General features: G+C 33.9%; 2 protein-coding genes across 2 annotated transcripts; one reads left to right on the top strand and one right to left on the bottom strand.

Annotated features, from left to right (window-relative positions):
• Window positions 1-2,249: 2,249 nt before the first annotated feature.
• Hexim (Hexamethylene bisacetamide inducible) lies at window positions 2,250-25,080 on the bottom strand. The gene is made up of 2 exons (XM_072531612.1): window positions 24,418-25,080; window positions 2,250-8,754 (listed from the first exon to the last, which is right to left on the bottom strand). Exons 1-2 carry the CDS (start codon window positions 24,931-24,933, stop codon window positions 8,452-8,454), a joined length of 819 nt encoding a protein of 272 aa, XP_072387713.1. The 5' UTR covers window positions 24,934-25,080; the 3' UTR covers window positions 2,250-8,451.
• Window positions 4,228-8,321, top strand: LOC140441146 (uncharacterized). Its single transcript, XM_072531611.1, has 2 exons — window positions 4,228-4,366; window positions 4,571-8,321. Exons 1-2 carry the CDS (start codon window positions 4,228-4,230, stop codon window positions 5,476-5,478), a joined length of 1,047 nt encoding a protein of 348 aa, XP_072387712.1. The 3' UTR covers window positions 5,479-8,321.
• Window positions 25,081-25,575: the final 495 nt, after the last annotated feature.

Raw genomic sequence — 25,575 nt, 5'->3', positions numbered from 1 at the left:
GCAATACTTTGAGTTATTTGCGAGTGAATATAATCATTTTTCAATAAAAAAAAACACGTTTTTAGATACCTCAAATACCTCAAAAAGTATCGAAATATATATTCTTAGCAAAAATATAGCTTATAAAAAATTATGTACTTATACCTATATGAAGTCTTTAGACTCAGTAAAGCAGAGTTGTAGCTATTGAAAAGTAATTCAAATTTCAAATCGAATATTTCAACAAGAAATATAAAAAAAATGAAGCACTTTTCAGGGAAAACTCGCTGTCGGGAAAAGTGCTTGTTTTTTTTTATTCCTTCACGTTGAAATATTCGATTTGGAATAAGAACCTACTTTTAACTACCTACAAATTTGCTTCTGGCTTTATACGTACACCATTTTTTTTGCTATTTTATATATATTTTTGCTAAGAATATTTTTTCGATAAAATACTTACTTTTTAAGTTATTTGCAAAAACCGTCTAAAAACCTTGTTTTTTTGTTGTTGAAAAATGAACATATTCCACTCGCAAATAACTCGAAAAGTATTGACTCAGTGAAAAGCCTACATCCAAGTGTGGCTGGAATAAAAAAATATAGGGTTTGAGGACTGAGAATATTTGAGCGCAAAATACTAAGGAAGATATTTGGACCAACCCAATGCAGCGATAGTTCGTGGAGAATTAAAATGAACCACGAGCTGGATGAACTAATGCAGAGCGCAGATATTGTCAGATTTGTAAAATCACAAAGACTAAACTGGCTTGGTCACCTAGAAAGAATGCCAGATAATCGAGCTGTAAAAGTAGTCCAGAGATGGAAGCCCCAAGGAAACAGAACAAGAGGAAGGCCCCGTAAAAGATGGATAGACGACGTAGAGAGGGATCTTAAAACCATGAACATCAGGCAGTGGCGAAGGAAAGTATCCGACAGGGCAGAATGGAAGAACATTGTTAAGCAGGCTCACAAAGGGTTGTAGCGCCATTAGAAGAAGAAGAAGAAGAAGAAGAGGGTTTGAGAACTCCATGCTAAAAGTGCAACTGCTGGCTATCGTTAAGGAACATAAGGGACAATATAATAAATATATCATTGATGAGATGGCAAAAAGCCAAAACAAAGTTGTGTTAAGGCTGCTCCCATACTATTGTGAGCTCAATCCGATTGAGCCCATCTGGACAGCAGTAAAAAATTATGTAGCAGCCAAAAACACTACTTTTAAATTTGCAGACATGAAAAATATTTTTTATGATGTAATAAATAATATTAGTCCAACTACCTGGCAGAAATGTGTGCAACACGTTCAACAAAAAATCGAGTCCAAAATGTGGAAGTTGGACAATATAATAGAGAACCATATCGAACCCATAATAATAGACGAAGACAGCAGCACATGTAGCTCCTCAGACGCTGAGTAATTTAAATGGTATGTTTTTATGCTTTGATAAACTTATGACAATGCTACTTTATTCAAAATGTTGACTTTGTTATGTATCTTTCAGTTAATGAATATTTTATTTTAGCACATTTTTCTTCAATGGAACATTGAATTTTGCTCACAATGATTAAATTTCAAGAAATTCTTACACTTATAGTTTCAAAAGTAAATATTTTTAAAAATCATAGGATACACCTCAGTACGATCCTGTTTGGCTTTCACGTGCGTTTGTTGACAGTTGGGAATTTGCAAAATGAATGTAGTTTAGAGTTGAAAATAAGACATTTGACGCACTCCAAAAAATTGTTATCTGCTTGCGAAATATGTCGATATTAAGAAAAGAAAGAAGAGGATCTGGATGATCAAATAGTTATTTTTAGCAACGAAAATCTTCTTAAAGAACATCAGTTCACTAGACTAAAAAAATTTCTTATAAATAAATCTCATTACTTTTGGTGAAGTATTGACTCTATTAACACTGCCTGTGCTTATCCAAAAGCTAGAAGCAATATTGATATAGCATTATCGCCAAAGCAAAGGTTGAGTGATACTTTATGATATCTTGTATCGGAACTCACTTTTGAAGGTTCAAAAGTTTGAAATAATCAGTCAATGTTGCACATACTCGGTATAAGAGATACGGTTGAACAATTTGATCGCAGATGTATCGCCCGCATGAATCTGGTCATAGTTATAGTTAACACATAAATATCTTTCGCAAATTTATTCATGCTTTAAAAAAGGATCCCGAAAATTTTCACTATATGGCTGTATTTTTCCAAAAAAGCGATATGCCAACCCAAACGTCCTACTGTATAACAATAATTAGTCATTAAGCAGTATACTAAAACTTTATTAATTAATATAGAGAAATCAAGTACTTTTATATTCAATATGTACAAAAATTATAAAAAACGTAACAATATTTCATTTTTGGAAATCTCGTCTAAATATCAATTATACCAAAAATTTAAAATATTCACTAACATCTAAAGATAACTATTCTATCATACGTCACTTAGCAGTATTTTTTTAACAACAGTATTTTTTTAACCAAACCAAATTGCCTTTGCTACTTTAAAAACAATTCATTTTAAATTATTTTGTGTTTTTATCTGCAACATACAGTAAAAATAAACTTTGAAAAATTAAAGGCAAATATCGAACACAATTTTAATAATCAAATCTTGCCCAAGTACTTTCGCTTTCTACAGCATCATCAGGGGCATTTCGTCAAATTTGGGCTATCATCCAGCAAGCGCAGAATGTAATAAACATGAAATTAAACATAAATTGTACATAACACTACACTAAAACAAGACCAAACAGTTTAAAATTATTTAAAAATTATTCTACACTACATTTTTGTCGGCAACAAGAGAGAGAAATCTCTCTCATTTCTCTCTCCTGTTGCCGACAAGAATGTAGCGTAGAACAATTTTTAAATAATTTTAAACTGTTTGTCCTTGTTTTAGTGTAGTGTTATGTACAATTTATGTTTAATTTCATGTTTATTACATTCTGCGCTTGCTGAATAGCCCAAATTTGACGAAATGCCCCTGATGATGCTGTAGAAAGCGAAAGTACTTGGGCAAGATTTGATTATTAAAATTGTGCTCGATATTTGCCTTTAATTTTTCAAAGTTCATTTATTCGAGCATTCAACCTTATATCAATATAGTAAAAAATTCATAGAACATAACAAAAATTAATTAACGTGAAATTAATATTTTTAAAGAGTTTAAAATGAAGGCTGATATATCAATAGCAAAGGTAATTTGCGCGAAGAAGAAAAACCACTGCTTGATGTCACACTAAACGTGGCATCTTCTAACATCTATGGTAATGGATAAGTTTGCCGCGTTAAAAATTAAGTACAAATAAAAATAACAGTCTTTTCTGAATTTAAAAAGTACATCATATTTGAGTTATACACAGCTACATAAAAAAATATGCTCATTCACGAGAAATTGACAATGCGAAAGAATAATTATTCCAAACACATGACAATTGGATGTGGCAAATACTACTCCATAAGTCCCGGGCACGACCCACGAAGTTGGAAGTCCAAGAAATGAACAGATAAGATATACATTTGGCAACGTTGCGTAGTATAGCCACTCCCACTTGTTATTTTGATAGGTCGGGTCACTACTGTGATGTTTTAATTTACCAAATATTTCATTCTTTATCAACTTTTATACAGAAATAACTGACTTCGACTATCTAACTTCCTAGGCTAAAAAATTCCTAAGCGTTCATAAAATATCGTTATCTATCTCAAAACTTCGGTAGTTTTTAGCCTGAGTTCTTCAACATTTTGAGCTCTTTCATGAATATGACCATAAATTTTGTACTTCATAAATATCGCCGCCAAAAAAATCATTTGGGCTTCAATCGATAGAACACGGTGGTCGCGAAGTCGATATTATCCGCCGAGGAAAAGTTAAATTGAGAAAAGCCGCAACAATGTCAGAATTATGCACAGGACAGCCACCACGTCGAATTCAAACATTAAAAATTAGTTCAAATGATGACTATAATGGTTAATGTAAGCCAATTTCCGTGTGTTGTAACACATGTAACCACCCTTAAAGTAATGTCCGCTTTCTCAGCTGTTTGGCTACTCAAACACGGTTCATTAATTGAGTGGCTTAGAGCCAGATGTGCCTATCCAACATAGTTGTAATTTTTAAATTCAGTGCACCTCTGCAAATTATATTTTTTTCTAAACAAAAGCCACACATGCCTATACTTCAAATAACTTTAGAACCCGTGTTGCCATCTATTAAAAATATTGCAAAACACGAATGTCACTTTCGTTAACCGCCAGACGTGCATTTACAGCATTCAAGATGGCCGAGCCGTTGAGTGATGTTGATTCTTTTTCCGATTTTCATGAAGAAGAAGAGGAGTATAAGCCTAGTGAAAGTGATAGTGAGACAACAGGTATGTACTTTGTATTATTCGCGATAAGACAAAATGATTTTTTAATAATATTTCTTTAAAAAACTGCATTATAATATATTGTTGTATAGGCTATTCTGGCTCTACGTTATCATGAATTTTTTTAAGAAATTAGATGATTCACGATAGGCTTTAATTTAATTATTAAAGTTAATTTTTGTATACCATTTTTTTATTTTATTTAAGATAATGACAACGACCATGTGACATCTGAAACGCCGTGCAACACTCAAAAACAGAAGTCAAATCGTAAGTTGTCCAAAAAGTTCGTAAGAAAGCAAAAAGTTATGAAGGGGGAACAACATGTTTCAGATAAAGGTAAGACTGTTCGTCCAAAAGTATGCAAACCATTAAGTTGCTGTAGAACTTGCCATCTAAGTTGCTCGGATAAAGTAAGTGAATATCGTCAACAGCAAATATTTCAATATTTTTATTCGCTAGACTGGATATCCAAAGATGCTTTTCTTTCTGGTCAAATTAGTGTTGAACCTGCAAAAAGAAAATATACAAAGAAGGAAACATCTAGAAAACAGAAGACGAAGAGTTACAGATTACAAGATGAAAATGGAAATGACCACAAAGTATGTGAAGAATTTTTAAAAAACGTCTTAGATGTTAGCGATGGCAAAATAACAAATGCTCTAAACAGAAAAGCATATACGGGAACTCCCATTTCGGATAAATGTGATAAACATGCACCACATAATAAGAGAAATAGAGGTGATGCAGAGTACCTAATGGAGTTTATTAACAAATTTCCAGTATATGAATCACATTATTGTATGCATCACACAAGCAAAAAATATTTGCCTCCAAATTTAAACATGTCCTTAATGTATACTGAATATAAAAAATCTTGTGAAGTTGTGGAAAAGAAGCCATTGTCTCTTTTTGTCTTTAGAGATACTTTTAATTCTTCTTTTAATCTATCGTTTCAAGGGCCACAAAAGGACACATGTCAAAAATGCGACTATTTTAAAACTCTGCTCAAAACATTAAATAAAGGGGAAGAGAAAACTAAAATTGAAGTGGAAAGGAAGCTACACCAAAAAAAAAGCAGAAGTTGTGAAGCAATTAAAGAAGAAAGAAACTGAAACAGCAAAAAGAGAAGAAAAACATGTTGCAGTTTTTGATCTACAGAGAACCATTACAAATGACAGATGTGGGTTTTCAATTTGTGTGTACATAATGAAGTTGAAAACATTGGGCATATGTTTGTATGGAACGAAAGTGTTGCTTCGCGTGGTGCTCAGGAGATTGTGTCATGTTTGATCAACTATATTTTTTATTTGCCTGAAACAACATACATCCTAAATTTACATTCGGATAGTTGTGGTGGGCAGAACAGGAATATAAAAGTCGTTTTAGGTCTTCTTAATGAAATGCAAAGAAGCAATGTAAAGGAAATAAATCTAAAATTTTTTGTGTCTGGACACAGTTTTTAAACTTGTGATCAAAATTTTGGTGTCATTGACAAGAAAAAAAAATATCACGAAAATGCCAGACGACTGGATAAACGTAATAAACATCTGAAAGAAAAAGGAGCCTAAATTTTGTATTCATAAAATGGAAAAAAATGATTTTTTCAGTACCAGAAAATTGGAGCACGACATTGTAAATAGAAAGAAAGCAATTACAGGAGAAAAAAAGTAGAATGGCTAAAAATATCCTGGATTCAGTTACGACAATCTGAGCCGAGAAAAATGTATTTTAAATATAACTATAACACTGATAGTTATTTTTCTGAAGTAGACTTCACGAAAAAGATACGTGGCCGTCCTTCAACAAATCCATAGATGAAGTTAGATTTATTATTTCCCGAAGAAAGAGGAAGATAATTGAAGTTCTCCATAAGATCGGAGTCGACTACAGAGACATTCGAACAATAGCGAGTCTCTATTGGGGCCAAACAGCTAAAGTGAAAGTAGGATCTACATTGACCAATAAAATTGAGATCAAGAAAGGGGTACGACAGGGCTGTATCTTGTCTCCTATTGTCTTTAATATATACCTACTCAGAAGAAGTATTTAAGACAGCGCTGGAGGAAAGCACAGAAGGCATAAAGATAAATGGAGAAATAATTAATAACATAAGGTATGCTGATGACACTGTGATTCTAGCAAGTAGCATGGAGGAACTGAGTTGCCTAATGAGTAAGATACAAAAAACAAGTGCACAATACGGACTCAGACTAAATATCACAAAAACCAAATGGATGTTAGTAAGCAAATCCCAACAACCACCACAGCAACTGATATTAGACAATGAAAGAATTGAACACGTGGATTCGTACATCTACTTGGGAACAACAGTTAACTCAAACTGGGATCAAGCGAAGGAAATACGTACTTCGAAATACGTACAAAATTCGACTTCTGAAATGTTATGTATTCCCGGTTTTGTTGTATGGAATGGAGGCGTGGACAATGACCGCAACATTGATGAAAAAAGTAGAGACCTTCGAAATGTGGGCTTACCGACGTATATTACGTATATCCTGGACTGGGCACGTGACCAACGAAGAGGTACTACGCCGGATAGGTAAAGAGAGAGAGGTAGGAATAAGTATAAAGAAAAGAAAGTTGGAATACTTGGGTCACGTTATGAGACATAATAAATATAGAGTACTACAACTGATCGTTCAAGGGAAAATAGACAGCAGAAGGGGTCCAGGGAGGAGAAGACACTCGTGGCTCCAAAACTTAAGGCAATGGTTCGGATTGTCATCTGCTGAACTATTCAGATCTGCCGTAAACAGAATAGCCATGTTGATTGCCAACGTTCGGAACGGACAGGAACGGACAAGGCACATGAAGAAGAAGAAGAAGGAAGAGGGTAGAGAAAAAGAAAGATCTAGTATCATTGTTGAAGTACGTGCCTCCTATCCACCACGACTATTTTAAAACTCTCAAGTGTACCAATGAGATGGATACAGGTCTGGCACAGATTCAAGAAGAAGAGAAAGAGACGGAGTAATACTTTTTTTTCCGGTTCAAAATATATTTCAGTTTTGTTAGTGCGAAAAACGCCTATACATTTTTTTTCCTTTTTTCTTTAAAAATAAATCTAATTTTGAAATATTTTTTTTTGCTTTATTCTACCTGAATTATTTTAGTTTCTCCTATACAAAAACCCCAAAATGGAGTTATGTTACTTTGTTTAGAAATTTATATAACCGATTAACTTTACCCTCAATTATCTCAAAAAAGTGAATTTGTTGTATAGTCACCTCTGGTTCTGAGCCACTCAATTTCAACAGTGTCCTAAATTGTTTAAACATTTCTTTCTAAACCATCTTTAGGTACAGAACTTGTACTTCTGTCATCTAAGCAGTATTTAGATTGATTTTCAAAAGAAAACGCTAAACAATCGGAATACTTTTGATTATAAAGGCTCTTTTCTCAACATATAATACCATTCTTAGTCAAAGATATATTGTTCTGAACTCAACTGCATAATTGCCCCGAATGAAAACCATACACTACTAATGAAGTGATGTAGCGTTGTTGCCAAAATATAAGATGTATGTGCGTTTCATTTGAAAGCATGATATTTAATGCTTTGTTAAATCTTATATGTTCAGATCTTCGCGTTCTGAGCTGTGGTAATTGTAAACTTCCTGAAAGTTTTTTTAATCAGATAATCTAAGTAGACACAATCGTAGAGAGGTCGGAAAATTACATAGGACTTGTGATGCATGTTTTACTTTTGATATCCTGGTTTCCACATTGTCCAAGGCTGGTCTGCTTTATTTGACCTTATGTGCTTATACACATTGGAAATTTAAGATTATATGGACATATATTTGGAATATTCCTAGTATTAAAACAAAACAAATTTACTATTCCCTTTTTCAAGGTATACTAGCAATTCTAGTGTAAAAATTTGGCAGTGAACAAAAATTGATTTTTGAAATTATGGACATTACTTTTTTTTTAGAAAACAATTATTTATATTAGTTTTTAGATAAAACATTTCATAAAACATATGTGGAAGAGCTGAACGTAGAGATAAAGTCTTAATATGAGCAAAATTAACACTGGGAATTGTTTTGTAATATAAAAACCTACGGCACTGGCTCTTCCTTGGGAAGGCCGTTTGTTTTCTTATAGTCAATATTGGTTATTGGGCTTCGAGACCTGCTGGAACTCCTGGAGCTGTTGCTGCTGGATGTCGACGAACTGCTACACGAATCACTGGAATCAGTTTCTGAGTCCTCCGAGTCAGACTCTATGTTCACTTTATTTCTTAGTAGATCATTCTCCCGCCTTAAACGTTCATTTTCCATGGTGAGTCTTTCTATTTCTTGTTTAAGATCAGGTCTAGAATCTTCCGAATCGTCTTCTTCTTTCTGTTGACTTTTTGTTAACTAAAAATTATTAAAAAAATAAATTAATATAATAAAGATATTACTCATATACACTCGCGATCATAAAATCCGGGTCATCTTGAAAATGTCAAGTTTCTTAAATATTTTTGCCTCTGGTGCAGTAATAACCTTTTTTTGGCTAATGTATTTTTTATTTGTCATCAATGTTTGTTTTGAAAGAAAAAAAAATGGTTTTTTATTGTTTTTATTGAAAAAAAAACAGAAAACAAATCAAATTGTTGATAAAACAGACATACGAAAAAAAAAAAATGGAAAATACAGAACGTGGTAAAAAATCAGTGAAATTTCAATGACCAATATCGTGTATTGCCTCCCCTTGCTCTTATAACCTCTTGCAGACGCCGGGGCATACTCTCAATTTTTCTCCGGATTACATGTTGTGGTATGTTATTCCACTCTCTCACTAACATATCCTTAAGCTCCTGTGCGTTGTTAGGAGGAGGTGTATGGGTTTGAATACCTTTTTTCAAATCGTCCCAGAGATGTTCGATGGGATTCAGGTCCGGAGACCTAGCTGGCCAAGGTACCCTCGTAATTCCAACTTCGTCCAAGTATTACATACTGATACTGGCAACGTGCGGTCGCACGTTGTCCTGCATAAAACGGCGTTTTCTCCAATGTTGGGCATAACATGTTCTTCCGGAATCTCCGTAATGTACCTTCGTGCAGTTAGGGACCCATTTTCGATGTAGGAAGATCGGAAGTCGGAAGATCGGTGTGGAAGTCGGAAGATATACCTCCCCAAGCCATGACCAAGCCTCCACCAAATGGCATTCCTGGAGCAATGCAAGCTTGTGAAAATCGTTCACCGGTTCTCCTCCAAACTCTTACACGTCCATCGGATCCAGTTAGGCAGAAACGGGATTCATCTGAGAATAACACTTTGCTACAATCGTTAATTCCCAAATGCGCGTATTGTCGAGCAAAAGCTAGTCGTGCAACTCGAGGCACCCGGCGAAGTGGCGGTCCTCTAGCCATTACCCGAGAAGATAGTCAAGAAGAACGAAGTCTTCTTCTGACTGTTGCAGCACTAAAATTGCGATTTCGTACTTTCTCTAGACGATTTTGATGCATAACCGCCGTTGAGGTCCGGTTTCGTAAAGCCTGAAACACAAGGAAACGGTCATCTAGTGCCTTGGTCGTTCTTCTTCGTCCAGAGCCAGGTCGCCTGGTTAGCAAACTTGCCTCCTGAAAGCATTGAAGCACTCGTTGAACCGTAGAAAGGCTTACGCCAACAGTTCTTGCGACTTGCCGTTGAGTGTGACCGTCTTCCACAAGTGCAACAATTTGTGCCGTTTCAACAACAGTCAAAGGCACTTTTGTCAAAAAATAAACACTAATAATGGCAGTAATAAACACTAATGGTGGCTATAATAAACGTTTGTCCGTTGCATTTGAACAGAAAGTCGAAGTACAAACGAGACATTTAAAACAAGCGGAGTTACAGATAGCGTCCATTTTGGGAAGTTTTTGTTACAAAGGAAACCGCAACAATCCTCAGAAATATGCATTAGTTTGTATTTGTGTAATGTATTTGTCTAATTATTTACGGTAAAGCTCGTTAAAAATGAAATATCGGTGATTTTCAAGGTGACCTGGATTTTATGATCGCGAGTGTATTAACCAGATGTTATGCATGGAAAAAAGAAAAGTGTAGCAAAAATAAAAACAATAATCCTTTCAGATCATTGATAGAAAATCATAATGAATTTTTCAGATATTTTTAGAAAATATCAAAAATGTTGAAGTTTTCAATTTACACTTACTTTAGTGATACAAGGAGGTTTTGCAAATTTCAATTGTTTTTACTGTCATTTCTATTAATTAATGTCAAAAGTGTTATTATTTTTATTATTAGTTTATTATTAGTTATTATCGCGATTGTGTCAATTATTGGCAATTTTAAGATGTTTTTAATTGCAGAAATTGTTGCATCTATTATTGCTCTTATTCAGGACGGAAGAAGTCAAATTTACGGAGCTGACAGATACGGCGTTTCACGCAGTACAGTGCAACGTGTCTTTACTCGTTTTTAAGAGACAGGAGTTTACACCCAACGTCCTGGAACAGGTTCCCAGAGAAAAACTACTCATCGGGAGGACCGTTTTATAGTGTCTATAGAACTAAGAAATCATCATTCAACTGTTATAGAGGTTAGAAACAGTTGAACATCTCAGAAACGTAAATGTTAGTGAGCGAACCGTTAGAAGACTATTAAATGAGGCTACTCTGAATACTCGAACATCCGCTACAGCAGTGGTTCTCAACCTGGGGGGCGCGCCCCCCTGGGGGAGCGTGAGAGAATTTCAGGGGAGGCGTGAGGGTACAAAGAAAAAAAATAAAAATTAAAAAATATATATTTTGTTAAAAAACAAAATATTTTGTATTTCGTATTTTTATTTTGTTTAGAAATATTTCTTTATTTAAACGTGATTAAAGTCGTTTTACTCAAACACACAACCTGAGTTAAATACGACAGTCTTGTGTATGGCAACATCGTAGGAGCGCAAAGTATATTTACCAACACTGTAATGCAAGCACTCCTGGCTCCAGTTCAGTGACTCCGTCTCACGCGTCAGTCTCAGTCGACAGCGTCTGTGTGCTGTTTGTAGCAATTAATGTAATCGTTATTTAATAACAGAGTGATTGTTTGTGAATTATTTAATAGTGTTGTGTAACAGTTTTGAAAATGGCTAAGTCACTTCCAAAGAAAAGATTGTATTCAGACGATTATATCAAGTATGAAACTTGACTACTGTAAATTTTCGTGTTGAAAATGAGAAAGCTGTGGAAGCATCATACAAAATAGCACTTTTGATAGTTAAAGACAAGAAACCACATACTATTGGTGAGTCACTAATTAAACCTTGTTTACTTACTGCTTAGTGAGTAGTACCGTACTTATTGAAGACAGTTGTAAGAAAGTAAAAAAAAATTCTCTCAAACGACACAGTAAAACGTAGAATTGATGAGATGGCTCTGGATTTGAAAAATCAACTATTGCAAAAATTAAAAGGTTCACCGTTTTTTTCTTTGCATTGTGACGAAATAACTGATATTTCAAATCATGCACAGTTATTGTTTTACTGTCGATTTATTGACAGAAAACGGTTCCTGGAGGAAATATTGTTTTCAACATCTCTTGAAACAACAACTAAAGCCATTGACATATTTTCTGCTCTTGAAGATTTTTTAGTAATCAATGAACTTCCATGGGAGAAAGTAATTGGCATATGTACTGATGGGGCCCAAGCCATGACAGGATGTCGATCTGGATTTATGGAATTTATGGATTTACCTGAACCTCTCAACGTCACATTAAACTTAGCAATTAAAATAGTTAACCACATCAAATCCAGCGCATTAAACACTAGGCTCTTTCAGGCACTATGTCAAGAACTGAATAGTGATTAGGAAACCCTCCTGTTTCACACAGAAGTCCGGTGGTTATCCAAAGGAAATATGCTTGCAAGATTATTCAATTTAAAGTCAGAAGTTGAAATTTTGTTAATGACTTCAAAACAAGAAGATCTTCACAGAAGATTTACAGATGATAAAAATATCTTTTGTATAAAAATATTTTTCTGAAGCTATTTTCTTGTGGCATTTTAAATTAATTACTATTTAAATGGGAATAAGCCACAATTAAAGGTTAAAATACGTTTATTGACGTTTCCGTATACCTGTCAAGCAGTTTATCTAATGTCTATGACATTAGACTTATTGGCATTCCTTTCCTTATTGGCATTGGCTTTCCTGAGGTTGGTAACACCGTTCATCAGGATACGATCGGGTTTCCTGATGAACCGAGTAACGTTTCCGAGTAATGTTCTGCAATTGTTGCATCTCTCAGCTTTTGCATATTCCATTTTGTTTTCTTTACTGGAGTTTGAAAATCTATTCAATGTTGAGATCACTAGGCAATGATCTGAGTCTATGTTTGCGACTCTATAACTTCTGCAGTTTATTACGTCTGTTCCATGCCTTGAATCTATTAAGATGTGATCAACCTGACTCGTTGTTCTTCCATCCATCATGTTACTATCTATGTTAAGATCTCTCGCTAATTTTGTAATATTAACTATAAGAGACAGAAATAGCGTGAATTCCACTCCAATTGGCATGGTACTTTTAATTACCTTTAAAAGTTTCATGTGTCTACTAGATCATAATGTCCATGCATGAATGAATCCTACTGTAATTTGACAATTATTTAACAATGACTTTAATCAGACAGAAATCACAAGGTATAAATGAAGCGCAGCACTAATGATTAGAATATACTTACTGTATAATACTGTAGTCATCTTATCAAATATAATAAATAATAGGTACTTATTGTTTACCATGTTAGTTATTTCACATTTATACCTGTTTTTTAGGTTGAATACTAATTTCAAACTTCCATTTTTTCATAATCGTTTTTGTATTCTTCTTGTATCAAATTAAGTATTCTTGGTCAAAGTTGGTTTAAAAAAAAGTAAATACAGAATAAAATAATGAAATTAAGAAAAATGAAAAAATTTAACATGTTTTTTTAAAGAAATCTTTTATTTTCTTTTGCGTTTTCCTTTGACAACGATGTTTTGCAACTATATCTCTCCATCGTTTCATTTGCAGAACGTCATGAGGTTTTGCCTCATTCGATTGTGCGACGAAACGTAAAGCAATCTGAAAAGGACAAAACTTTATACAATGACAACAAAAATTAAGAACCTAGTCGTGTCCCTAACTAATTGGGCCTACTGTATAGAATCCTTACTTCTAAGGCATTGAAAATCTCGCCGGCGGTCTCGTGCTGCCTGTTGTCTGTTGGGTCGTTATCTTCGTCGTCTGATACGCTCAGGTTGTCTGGATGAAGAACCATATCAATGATGTCCTGGTCGATGAATTCACTTTATGAGTCATCGGCTGCTAACCACTCACGTATCTCTTCTTGGTTAATTTCGTCACATCCTGGCAAATTTTTTATTACAGGTTCAATTTCTTCTGTCGTTTCTTTAACATTTTCTTCTTCAGGATTGTCAATCAAAATCCCATCAAAAAGTTTGTCCCAGCATTTTTCCAAAGTTGAAGATTTGATCTTCAACCACGACTCTTCTTCTTCTTCTTCACGTGCCATCTCCGCGACGGAGGTTGGCAATCATCATGGCTATTCTGATCTTAGATCAGAATAGCCATGACTTAGAACCACGACTCAGCGCACCAATAAACAACATGTTTCATTGTTAAAGATTTGAGAATTTCAGGAACACTTTTGGATTCATTCGTCTCCTGTAATAACAGATGCCTTAAGAATGCTCCTCTATAATGTCCCTTGAATGTCTCTATTACTCCCTGCTCTAACGGCTGAATTAATCTCGTGAAAAATCTGACAATTATGTCACCATTTTGTAGATTTTGAGGGTAAGTTGACGCATTGTCAATAAGCAACAATGCTTTGATGGGAATATTTTTTGATTTTAAAAAGGATTTTACACTTGGGAAGAATTTATTTTCGAACCATTCTAAAAATAAAGTGGTCGACATCCATAAGTTCTTTTTCGGAAATATCTTTTAGAGCCCTTGGTTTTTTTGATTTCTCCACACACATAGACCTCAATCTGTGAGTTTCTGCTGAATTGCTACAAAATATTTGTTTGGTTATTCGTTTTGTTCATGTTTTGATGCAAGTGATTTTTTTTGGATAGAATTTTGAAATTTAATCCAGTCTCATCTGCGTTGTACATTTGATCTTTAGTGTAGTTCGCCAATAACTCATCCATTTCAGTTTTAAAAATGTTTACTGCATCGTGGTCAGCAGATTGCTTTTTGTCTAGCCAACCTGAACTTGCTTTAAATCCTTCACCTTCATCGCCCATCACCTCGGGTAACATTTTTGCTTTCTCTTGAATTATTGGTCCAGATAATGCTATTCCTTTGGATCTTTGTTGTGTGAACCACAAACAGACAGCTTCATTTACCTTCTCATTCTGACTTAGTTTCACTGTTTTCTTGTTTGGCATTTTCGAAGTATGTTCCTCAAATTTGCTTTTCATTTTAACCCCTTCGGAAACTGTAGAAACGCCAACGCCAAAATCTGCTGCAACTTTCCGTAAAATCTGTCCATTTTGAACGCTTCGGCAGATAGCCTCTAATTTCTGTTCAATCGCAATCACAAAACATTTTCGTTTGTTTGACATTTTCACACAACAGGTGATATAAATTAAAATATAAAAAAAAATAAAATACCACACAAAAACAAATACGGCACCAAACAACAGACTTAAGAATGAGATACAGTAACCTGCACGAAATGTGTCATAGCATGAAGTCATTGATAAGGAATACAAACATATTAAATAACAACACTACCTAATAAAATACATGTGTTGAGTATTTAATTGCATTCTTTACTTATGTGAAACCAATCTTGACGATGTTGACAAATTAATGGAATTGTTTACGTTTTGCGATAAAAATTTACTTTTTATTGAGGAAATTATTGAAACTGTCAGCCGTGTCGGATAACGATTGTTTCGGTTAAGAGAGGTATTACTGTATTGATATTTTACAATACAAAAATTAAACAGGTTTCATGCTTTTTTTTAATTAAGGTTCCAGGTTCTGCACATGTTTCAATGCCAAGAAATGCTCTAAATCATTCAAAGGCTGTAATAAATATTCGGCACCATAATTTGACGATGAAATTTAATACTGATCTCTAGAAAATTCTATATTAATCCTATATAATTTGCTAAATTATATAGGATTAAATTATTCATAACGACATTTGAGTATGCCTTTAAGATGGTCAATTGGGACCACAGAGGAATAACAATAGACGGCGAAAAACTTAACCATCTCCGTTTCGCAGATGACATTGTCTTTATCACAGATAATTTGGGAGAAAGCACAGATATGTTAACTGAATTGGACATTGCATGTTCAAAGGTGGGCCTCAGAATGAACTTGACCAAAACTAAGTTTATGACAAATATGGTCCCCAATAACCATTTAACCCTCCGTTAGGCACGTGGTAAACTGAGACACGGTTGGTCACACGGTCTACGATCGTAGACCATTTTATTTATATTATTAAACATAAAAGTTTCATAGTTTCAATAATACTACTGCATTAGGTATATGTTGAATTATTGTTAATGATACTGACCAGTTTTTATAACAAAAGGTTTACTTATTTCTTTACTATAGAAAATGTCACACTGAGAGTGCAGTACGGGTAAGATACGGCAATGCTTTTCTTATGGAGAATAAACGCGCAGGGTTGTCGGTTTTCTCCAGCTGTTGATTGCTCATTGTCTCACAGGACCGGCTTGAATAAAATGCATCTGCCGGCAGTACGAGTAAAATATTTTATATCATGTATACGTATACAGTAGAATAAAAAGGCATTGATGAGTTATTGACAACGAAAACTATGAATTTTGCATATAAAACGTCAACATGAGATATACAATTGAATCATATTCATAAGAGTAACATTTGAACACCTCTTTACAAGAACAACATACAATAACTGTAGTTTTAATGTTTTACATAAAATAGAAAAAACCTACATAATTTCTAGGAAAGAATTTGGAAACTTGGAAATGATATAATTTATAGATATTATATATAATATTCAAATTTCCAATTCTTTCATAGAAATTAGATTTTTTCTATTGTATGTAAAATATTAAAAATACAGTTATGTTGTTTATATAAATAGGTCTTCATTTCTTTTGTAAAACTTCTGCTACAAATTACCATCATTAACATAATCACCTAAATATGGCCATAAACTTGTTTGTCATAATTAGTATTTGATAAACTCCAAGCTTTCCCTATTTCACCCCCTACCCATCCTTAGGTTGAAAGTGCTTTTGGAAAACGAAACTACACTTCAAAATTTAGTCTGAGTTTCAACAGAGAGCATGGAGTCCCATAAGTTTAAATCCGGCGAATTATTTAACGGTTGCGCTAAACTCGTAGTGTTAAATGTGTTGTGTTTTTTACAAAATACGGAACAACTTAATGTAAGTGCTGCTGTAAGACGTACTTCGTTGATGACTGGTGTTAGCGAAAGAAGCATTTATTTACAATTTCAAAAAAGAAAAAGAAAAGAGTGGAACATTGAAATCGCCAAAAAAACGTAAAAAACGAGTGTGTCAATCAAATTCTAGAATATTCACATATGACGAGGGTGTAAGAAGTATTCTACGGAGAATTGTTCATTGTGAATTTTTGTGAAAAATTTGCCGCCATTCTTAAAGCATATACATAACTTCATATTTTAATGTGAATATTATTCAGGTCTATGCACCAACCGCAGATAAGTCAGATGACATACTAGAAGAATGGTATGAAGATCTACAAAAGCTCATGAAATTGACAAAGAAAGAAGATATTAACATCGTCCTAGGAGATTTTAATGCTAAAATAGGAAGAGGGAAATTCCAAAATATCGTAGGAGAATACGGACTAGGAGAACGAAATGAAAGAGGAGAGAGACTATTAGAGTTTTGCCAGCAACACAATATGATAGCAACAAACACTTGGTTTAAGTTACCTCAACGCAGGTTATACACCTGGACTTCCCCGCTACACACAAAAGAAAGAATAATAAGAAATCAAATAGATTATGTTTTAATCAACCAACGATTTCGTAACTCCATTACAAGTACAAAAACATATCCTAGTGCTGATGCAAATTCCGACCACAACCCTGTAGTAGCAAATATTCGCACAAGAATTAAAGTAATAAAAAATGCAAAGCCGAAGAACAAATCTAATATGGAACTACTAAAAGATGTACAGATTAAAGATAAAACCACTGTAAAACTAAATGAAAAACTCTCAGAAATAGACCGAACCCAAATAAATATCCAAAATATAAACACAACTTGGCAACAAATAAAATCCATCCTCGTCAATTCTGCAAGGGAAGAAATTCCAAATACACGATTAATGGCAAAAAAAGACTGGATGACACCAGCTATTCTAAAGATGATAGACGAAAGGAGGAAATACAAAAATAAGAACACAAGCGATTACAAACGATTAAATACAGAAATAAGAAGGAAAATAAAAGAATCAAAAGAGAAATGGCTCGAAGAAAAATGTAAAGAAATAGAAGAATTAGAACATAGACATGATTACTTTAATATGTACAAGAAGGTGAAAGAATTTTCATTCATCCACAAAAAACAACATTGCTCACTGGTAAATAACAACGGAGAGTTAATTCATAACACCAAAGATAAAATAGAAGAATGGGAAAAATTTATACAACAGCTGTTCCGAGATGAAAGAATAGACATTACAATAAATAATGTCACTGAAAGCCCACCAATTCTAAAAGTCGAAGTGGAATATGCCATTAAACAATTAAAGACCAATAAAAGCCCTGGACCTGATGAAGTTTATCCTGAAATACTTAAATTGATCGAAAGTAATAACATTGATTTGTTAGTAATTTTGTTTAATACAATCTACGATACTGGGGAAATACCAGAGGAATGGTTAGAATCTATTTTTATTCCCATTCCAAAACAAGCTAACTCCAGGCGATGCGCAGATTTTAGATTAATAAGTCTTATGAGCCAAATGCTTAAAATTCTATTAAAAATACTTCACAATAGGGTATACAAAAGGTGTGAAAAAGAAGTTGGATACGATCAATTTGGATTCAGAGCCGGAATGGGGACCAGAGAGGCCTTGTTTTCATTACAAGTACTGCTGCAGAAGTGTTACGACCAACAAAAGGATGTCTTTCTATGTTTTGTAGACTTTGAAAAGGCATTTGATCGCGTAAACCATAATAAAATGTTAAATTCCTTGCAGAGCATCAACTTGGATAGCAAAGATCTCCGACTAATTAAGAACTTATATTGGAGGCAGAGTGCCAAGATTAGGATCGACGATCATACATCTAGAAATATTAGTATAAATAAAGGAGTAAGGCAAGGATGCATACTGTCCCCTATGCTGTTCAATCTTTACTCGGAACTACTATTCGAGCAAGCCTTGGAAAACCTTTCCACAGGAATAAAAATTAATGGAGAACCAATATCTAGCATAAGATATGCAGATGACACTGTCCTACTGGCTGATACAGACACAAACTTACAGAGGGTTATAGACCACCTTAAGGATGCTTGTCGAGAGTTTGGAATGAAGATCAACGAAAAAAAAACAAAAGTAATGGTGATCCAAAGAAAACAGAATATCCCCTTACCTATAAAAATAAATGGGAATATTTTAGAACAGGTAAACCAATACAAATACCTTGGCTGTTGGATTAATTGCAAGCTGGACCCAGAACAAGAAATTAAAGCGAGAATTGCTCAAGCTAGGGATAGTTTCTTTAAGATGCGCGTTCTATTCTGCGATACACATATAAATATTAAATTGAGATTAAAACTTGTAAAATGTTTTATCTGGTCTGTTCTTCTCTACGGAGTCGAAACATGGACTTTAAAAATAAAGAGCCTGAATAGAATCGAGGCATTTGAAATGTGGGTGTACCGTAGAATTTTAAAAATTCCTTGGACGGCACGAAAAACAAATGAAGAAGTACTAGCGAGACTCAATTTAGAAAAAGAACTATTGAGAACAGTCAAAAGAAGAAAAACCAGTTATTTAGGGCATTTGTTGCGCAACGAGAAATACTACATCCCTCAGTTGATAATAAAAGGCAAAATAGAAGGAAAGCGAGGAATTGGAAGAAAAAAATTGTCCTGGTTACGTAATATCAGAAACTGGACAGGACTTGGATTTGAGGAACTCTTAAGAACAGCTGAAGATAGACAAACGTTTGCCACCATAACCGCTAACCTCCATTGATGGAGACGGCACTTGAAGAAGAAGATAACTTCATACAAGGTAATGAGAATATACAGCCGTTGTCTCTTTCTACTTTATACAGACTTCTGAAAGATATTGGATTTGTTTATAAGAAACGTGGCCGAAGAAGCATCATGGTGGAGCGAGAGGATATTATTCATTGGCGCCATAATTATTTGAGAACTATACGACGTTTGCGAAAAGACCATTGCAATATCATATATTTGGACGAATCGTGGGTTAATGTTGGCCAATCTATAAATTACGAATGGTGCGATACTACGATACAAAACAGTCGTGATGCTTTTCTCAAAGGTTTAAGTACTGGATTAAAAGCACCTACTAAACGAGGTCCACGATATGTTTTATTGCATGCAGGTTTTTCAGGAGGTTTCCTTCCTGGCACACAGCGTGTTTTTCTGGCAAAGAAAATGATGGCGACTATCACGATGAAATGGATGCCGCATATTTTGAGTCGTGGTTTAAGGAGACATTAATATCAAATTTACCAAATAATGGTCGCAGGAATGTCATTGTAATGGACAATGCATCGTACCACTCCCTTAAAGAGAGATTCCCTAACAATTCCTGGAATAAAGCTGCAATCAAGGAATGGCTAGTGGAAAAAGACATTTTTTTCGAGGAGTGTTATTTGAAATCCGAGCTATTAGAAGCAGCGCGTGCTTTTAAAGATCAATACGATAAGTATCATCTTGATGAGTATGCTTCACAACATAATGTTTATATTTTAAGGCTTCCTCCATATCACTGCGAATTGAATCCTATAGAAATGGTGTGGAACCAAGTTAAGCGATATGTAGGTACCCATAATACCACTTTTAAAAACGACGAGGTACGACAGTTGATCGACGACGGTTTCGCACGCGTCACAGAGCAAAATTGGCGCAATCATGTCACTCATGTTGGTGAGAAAACGGAAACTGAGATGTGGACTGCGGACAACCTGCAAGATGACGTAGACCAATTGATAATACACGCGAACACAGGGGAGAGTAGCGAAAGCGAATCCGACATCTCGGATGTAGAGGACGACTTTAGTATAATTAATTGAATATCTGTGAGTAACCTCGATTATTTTACACTGTATAACCAATAAAATGCATTTATCAGTCCAATCAGAGTATGGGCTTTTCGGATATTGGACTGGGTGCACGGAAATCGAGTTCCCAGAGGTTCCACCCTGTATATTTATAGCTATCAAGAAATCTAATTTAAAATATATTTGTTAGTTTAATAAAGTATAAATATAATTTAATGTTAAATAACTTACACTATAAACCTTATACCTGCTCATCTGGTCAAGTGTGGGCAAGGAAAACCATTATCCCATATGGAATAACAACAAGGTTTCGCTGAAAACTACCAGGTTGCTATGCCAAGGAACTAGGTAAACTTATGTTTTGTGTAAAAAATGCGAGACTGCATTATGTTTTAACAAGGACAAAAACTGCACTCCAGATTTCCACAAAAAAAATTTTTATAGTAGGTGTTAAAATTTCGCAGTGGTTCAAGTGCGCAACTTGTTTTTTTAATAACATCGCCGGGATTAAAAAATGTGCAAAGCTTTTTCGATATTCCCGTTCCTGATAATTTTTCACATATTTACAAAAGAAAAAGTTTTTCTTGGATATTGGGCTGGGTGCACGGAAATCGAGTTACCGGAGGTTCCACCCAGTATATTTATAGCTATCAAGAAATGTAATTTAAAATACATTTGTTAGTTTAATAAAGTATACAGTTTTATAATAAAATTCTCGCTAAAAACTCAAGGTCTTTTTATTCAAATTCATGCCTCTTATTTGGCTACTTGAAGGCAATTATTCTATCAATATATTATTTTATAATAAATAACAGAGCCCGGCGTAGAGATCTGGGTACGGTTCTGTGACTACCACTTGGACCTGTTTGTATCGCCAAGCACAAGGCGTGAAATCCGGCAATTGTGCATTCCTATATTAGCCGTACTGCACTCTCGGTGTGACATTTTCTATAGACAATAAAAAGACTACTCCATACATTTTAAAATTTTTATTAACCATTAAAATTATTTTGCTTTAATAAGAACTTTAGTGTAAAGTTGACAAAAGAAGAATTGTTGTACCTAACAATACTTAGAACAAAATCACCCAAAATGGCAAAAATAAAAGTACTGTTAAAAAATTGTATGATTTAGAGACTGCAGAAAACATCACATTTTTAGTCAGTAAAACAATCATTGCAGATTTCTTTCATGTGGACAAACATGGCAACGCCCGACATAATTCATTGGTCGTGCAGGGAGTTGAGGAGGATTTTTTTCTATGCCCAGCAGAGATTGAGCTCGCTTCCTCATTTCTCTTGGCAACCGAGGAATTGTTGATTTAACTTCAATTTGTGGTTGGATTAATTCCCAAGCACACTTTTCAAGAAAGTCACTGCATTTTATTTTCTGTTTGGGATAATTAGCCTTATACATGCAGAGGGCGTTTATGCCAGAAATATTCAATAAATTGTAAAACACAACCATTGGCTAACAGTGTGTATTTCTTGCGACGTTATAATTCTGACAAAAAATTGATCTACCATATCCACGCCGATTTTGGTATTGTTATAATCAGTGATCATTACTGGTTTTCTATCATCTTCAGTATCTTCATCTATAGTATATATATAATTATCCCATATTTTATGTAAATTTTTTCTGGAACTTCTAAGAATACCAATCAATAACAATATCCAAATACATGCACGAATTTCAGTTTCATTAGTTTGTCTACAATCTTGATTTCTTTGGTAATTGCTCCGTATCTTTTCAATAAAAATATTTGTCGAGACAGTTATTACTATAATAACTGTTTCATCCAAAAATAACTTCAGGCAATCAATTTCAGTTTCAACAGTGCATGCATTTCTTTTTGTACCAGGCATAAGTTATTCTTTTTCCATTTAGTCACCCTGTCTTTTCCTATGTAAAAATTTGAAGAATGTGCTTTATCAGAGTCATCTGACATTCCTTCATCTTCGGCCAATTCCTCTTGCTCCGATGTTTCTAATTCAGAGTCTGTTTCGTGATCACTCCTTTCAGCAAAATTCACATTCACATCGAGATCATCTTCAGACTCATCATCACAATCTTTAGACTCATCATAACAATCTTCAGACTCATCATCACAGTCTTCTTCCCCACTTGATATCTCCTCAAACCATTGAGATCAAACTTCCAGGTCGTTGCTTCGTTCCACCCGTCTTCTTTTATTATCAGACATAGTATTATCTAGAATATATCACAATAACTACAAGTGTACCAAATAGTAATAAATAAAAGTTACCTTGAATTTTGAAAACAATAGAATCAAATATCTGCAACGTAGCCAGATGTTGTAACATCAGTGGACACATGGTCTACAATTGTAGACCAGTACTGTTCTATGATTGACAAAATACACAAATTTTCATGCAGATAATCTTGAATTTTTTAACATAACTTTTAGCAAGTTTACAAGTGTGTTAAAACTACATGTAGCCCGAGTTCTTTAGTATTTTGAGTTGTTTTAAGATACATATTAGATTTTAATTTGTACCTATGAAATTTGCTTAGGTTTTGAATTATTTGTAACCAGTGGCAGCATTTTTATGCTAAACAAATGAACAGTTTTCCATCCATCTCTCAGCGTCTATGCCAGCTGATTTTTTTAAAGACATGAGATATGAATATATCTGGAGAAAAATTAAAAAACAAATTTTAACTGAAAGTATTTGTGAAACATGCATAGTTCTATTTAGCAAAAAATATGACATTTTACAGTGAATTTTTTACTTACTACAATGGATTTAATGCCTCAAAAAGTTTTTCAAAACAGATGTAATTTTTTGTAAAAAATTAATTTGCTTCCACTATACTATTTTTAGGCGCTCAAAACAGGATAATTTGGATGATCTTAGAAATAGATTAAAAAATATAGGTATAAATATTTTTATAAAATAGTAAATACACTTAGATATTGCCAAATAGAACATCTGACTATTAATTAAAAAAGTAATTTGTTCCTATTTATTATCTGGTAATAAAATGTTTCTAGAATAAACTTTTGAAATAATTAAATTACAATTAAGTGGGCTTAATGGTTGTATTTTTAATTGAATTAATTTAAAGGAAATTGAAGAAATACCTATAAGAGTTAAAAAATAAAGGGAATATAAGTTATGCAAGAATTACCACCTGCAGTGATTCAAGAGGGTTGAAAATAGTCTATGTAAACCACATGTGGTCATAGTAATATAAGATAATCTGAAAGTAAGATATGCTAGAAAATGCTTACTTTAAAATTACAGAAAAAACAAAAAATGAGAATAGATAAACTGTTTATTTCATAAAAATCAATTAAACCTTTGAGGAAATTAATTAAAATAAAATGTTATGTTATGAGAACCAAATTATTTAATTATTTAAGAGATGTAAAAACAGTTTTTCATTGTCTCATTGTTGTTATATTTACCCCCCAAATGGCAAAAGGGTAAATTAATTAAGCTAATTTTTATAGCTTAAATTGTTTGATAAATTTAATTTCGTAATACTTTATTCGAAATGAAGAAATCTTTTGTAACAATTTGAGATATTCTACTTAATAAATTATAAAAAGAAACCTACACAAAGGGGCACAAAAATTGAAGGCATATTAACTCTACTGTTAATAATATCATCTTGTAGATGTAATGCAACGTGTAGATCAACAATATATTATTGTTAATTATATGATAACGCTTATGATATTCTCAGGTTTAGTACATAATTGATAAAATTTATGAATAACTTACTTGTTCCAGTTTATTTTCAAGTGCAAGATATTCGGCTATTAGGTCAGATTTTGACATGCCTTGAAGTCTTTCGGCTTGTAGACTTTCGTATTGGTCATCAAAATCTTTAATTAAAAATTGCTGTTCATCATCTGGTGAAGAATAAAAATCTCCCTCCGAATCTACACTAAAACTAGAATCCCTTGTTCTTAACGTATTTGGAGACATCAAATTTTTAACCAAATCGTCCACTATAGCATGATCTTCAAGTAAAAACTGATTGCTGTTATGTGGAGCCTCCGGTTTAACCAATTTGTTAGATTTTCTTGGATTTTTTAAATATGGATGTCTGCGTTTAGATTTCCCGCGTCGCGTTTTCCGTTTTTTCGCCGGAAGTTCACCTTCGATTGTTTTCGTCGTCGAATCGGATGCGCACGCAGTGCTGTGTTCATTCGGATGATCGACGTCATCTTGAAAAAGCATACCACTTTTTGCTTCTAATTCATTTTCCACCAAATTTGGATGTAGCTCGCTCATTTTTACAAATATGTTACACGATTTTTCACAAATTTTCACTTTAAGTAGACACTACGGCGTGTTGTCGGGAAACACTCTCGGTAGTAATCGAAAACGAAATGCACTCAACCTGGACAAAATCGCCATTTTCAATTCAATGCAGTAGTGTTTATTGTTTTCCTACAGGGGCGCTGCAATCGAACCCCTCTTTAGGTATTGGTAGGGGTTCGGAACCCCACCGAAATAAGTCGACAAGATTTCTTCACAAAAAATGATTTATGTATTTATTTTTGATTTGCAATGCATTTCTCTTAAAACATCTAAAATTATTTTCTTATAAATAGGTTTAAGCTTTATAAAAAATGGAACGAGCCTTCCTTAAATTTTTTAGCACCTTCTAAACTGTTAAATCTCAAAAGTTTCATATTATATAATATTTCAATAAAAGAAAACAATGCATATACAGAGGCGTAGTCAGTTCTTTATTAGCGACCAGAGTTAACGAATTTCTGATGGCTAGAGCTTGGAAAATATGTACTAGAAAAATCTTAAAATAGGCATGTACCTATCACTTATATATGTAAATATGCCTTTAAATTATATATTTATATGCACGTCCTTGTACTCTACATACCCTTATTTCGGTACTTATTCTTTTCATAG

The sequence above is a fragment of the Diabrotica undecimpunctata genome, chromosome 5 (genome assembly GCF_040954645.1).
Source record: "Diabrotica undecimpunctata isolate CICGRU chromosome 5, icDiaUnde3, whole genome shotgun sequence".
Classification (NCBI taxonomy): Eukaryota; Metazoa; Arthropoda; class Insecta; order Coleoptera; family Chrysomelidae; genus Diabrotica; species Diabrotica undecimpunctata.
The sequence above is the reverse complement of the archived record's forward strand: the minus strand, read 5'-3'. Positions and strand labels throughout refer to the sequence as shown.

Excerpts from the sequence above, each read along its gene's own strand:
- LOC140441146 (XM_072531611.1), top strand. The coding sequence starts at position 4,228 with ATGTCACTTTCGTTAACCGCCAGACGTGCATTTACAGCATTCAAGATG. Across the intron at positions 4,367-4,570 it reads AAGTGATAGTGAGACAACAG|ATAATGACAACGACCATGTG; the intron begins GTATGTACTTTG and ends ATTTTATTTAAG.
- Hexim (XM_072531612.1), bottom strand. The coding sequence starts at position 24,933 with ATGAGCGAGCTACATCCAAATTTGGTGGAAAATGAATTAGAAGCAAAA. Across the intron at positions 8,755-24,417 it reads TTGAAAATAAACTGGAACAA|TTAACAAAAAGTCAACAGAA; the intron begins GTAAGTTATTCA and ends AATAATTTTTAG.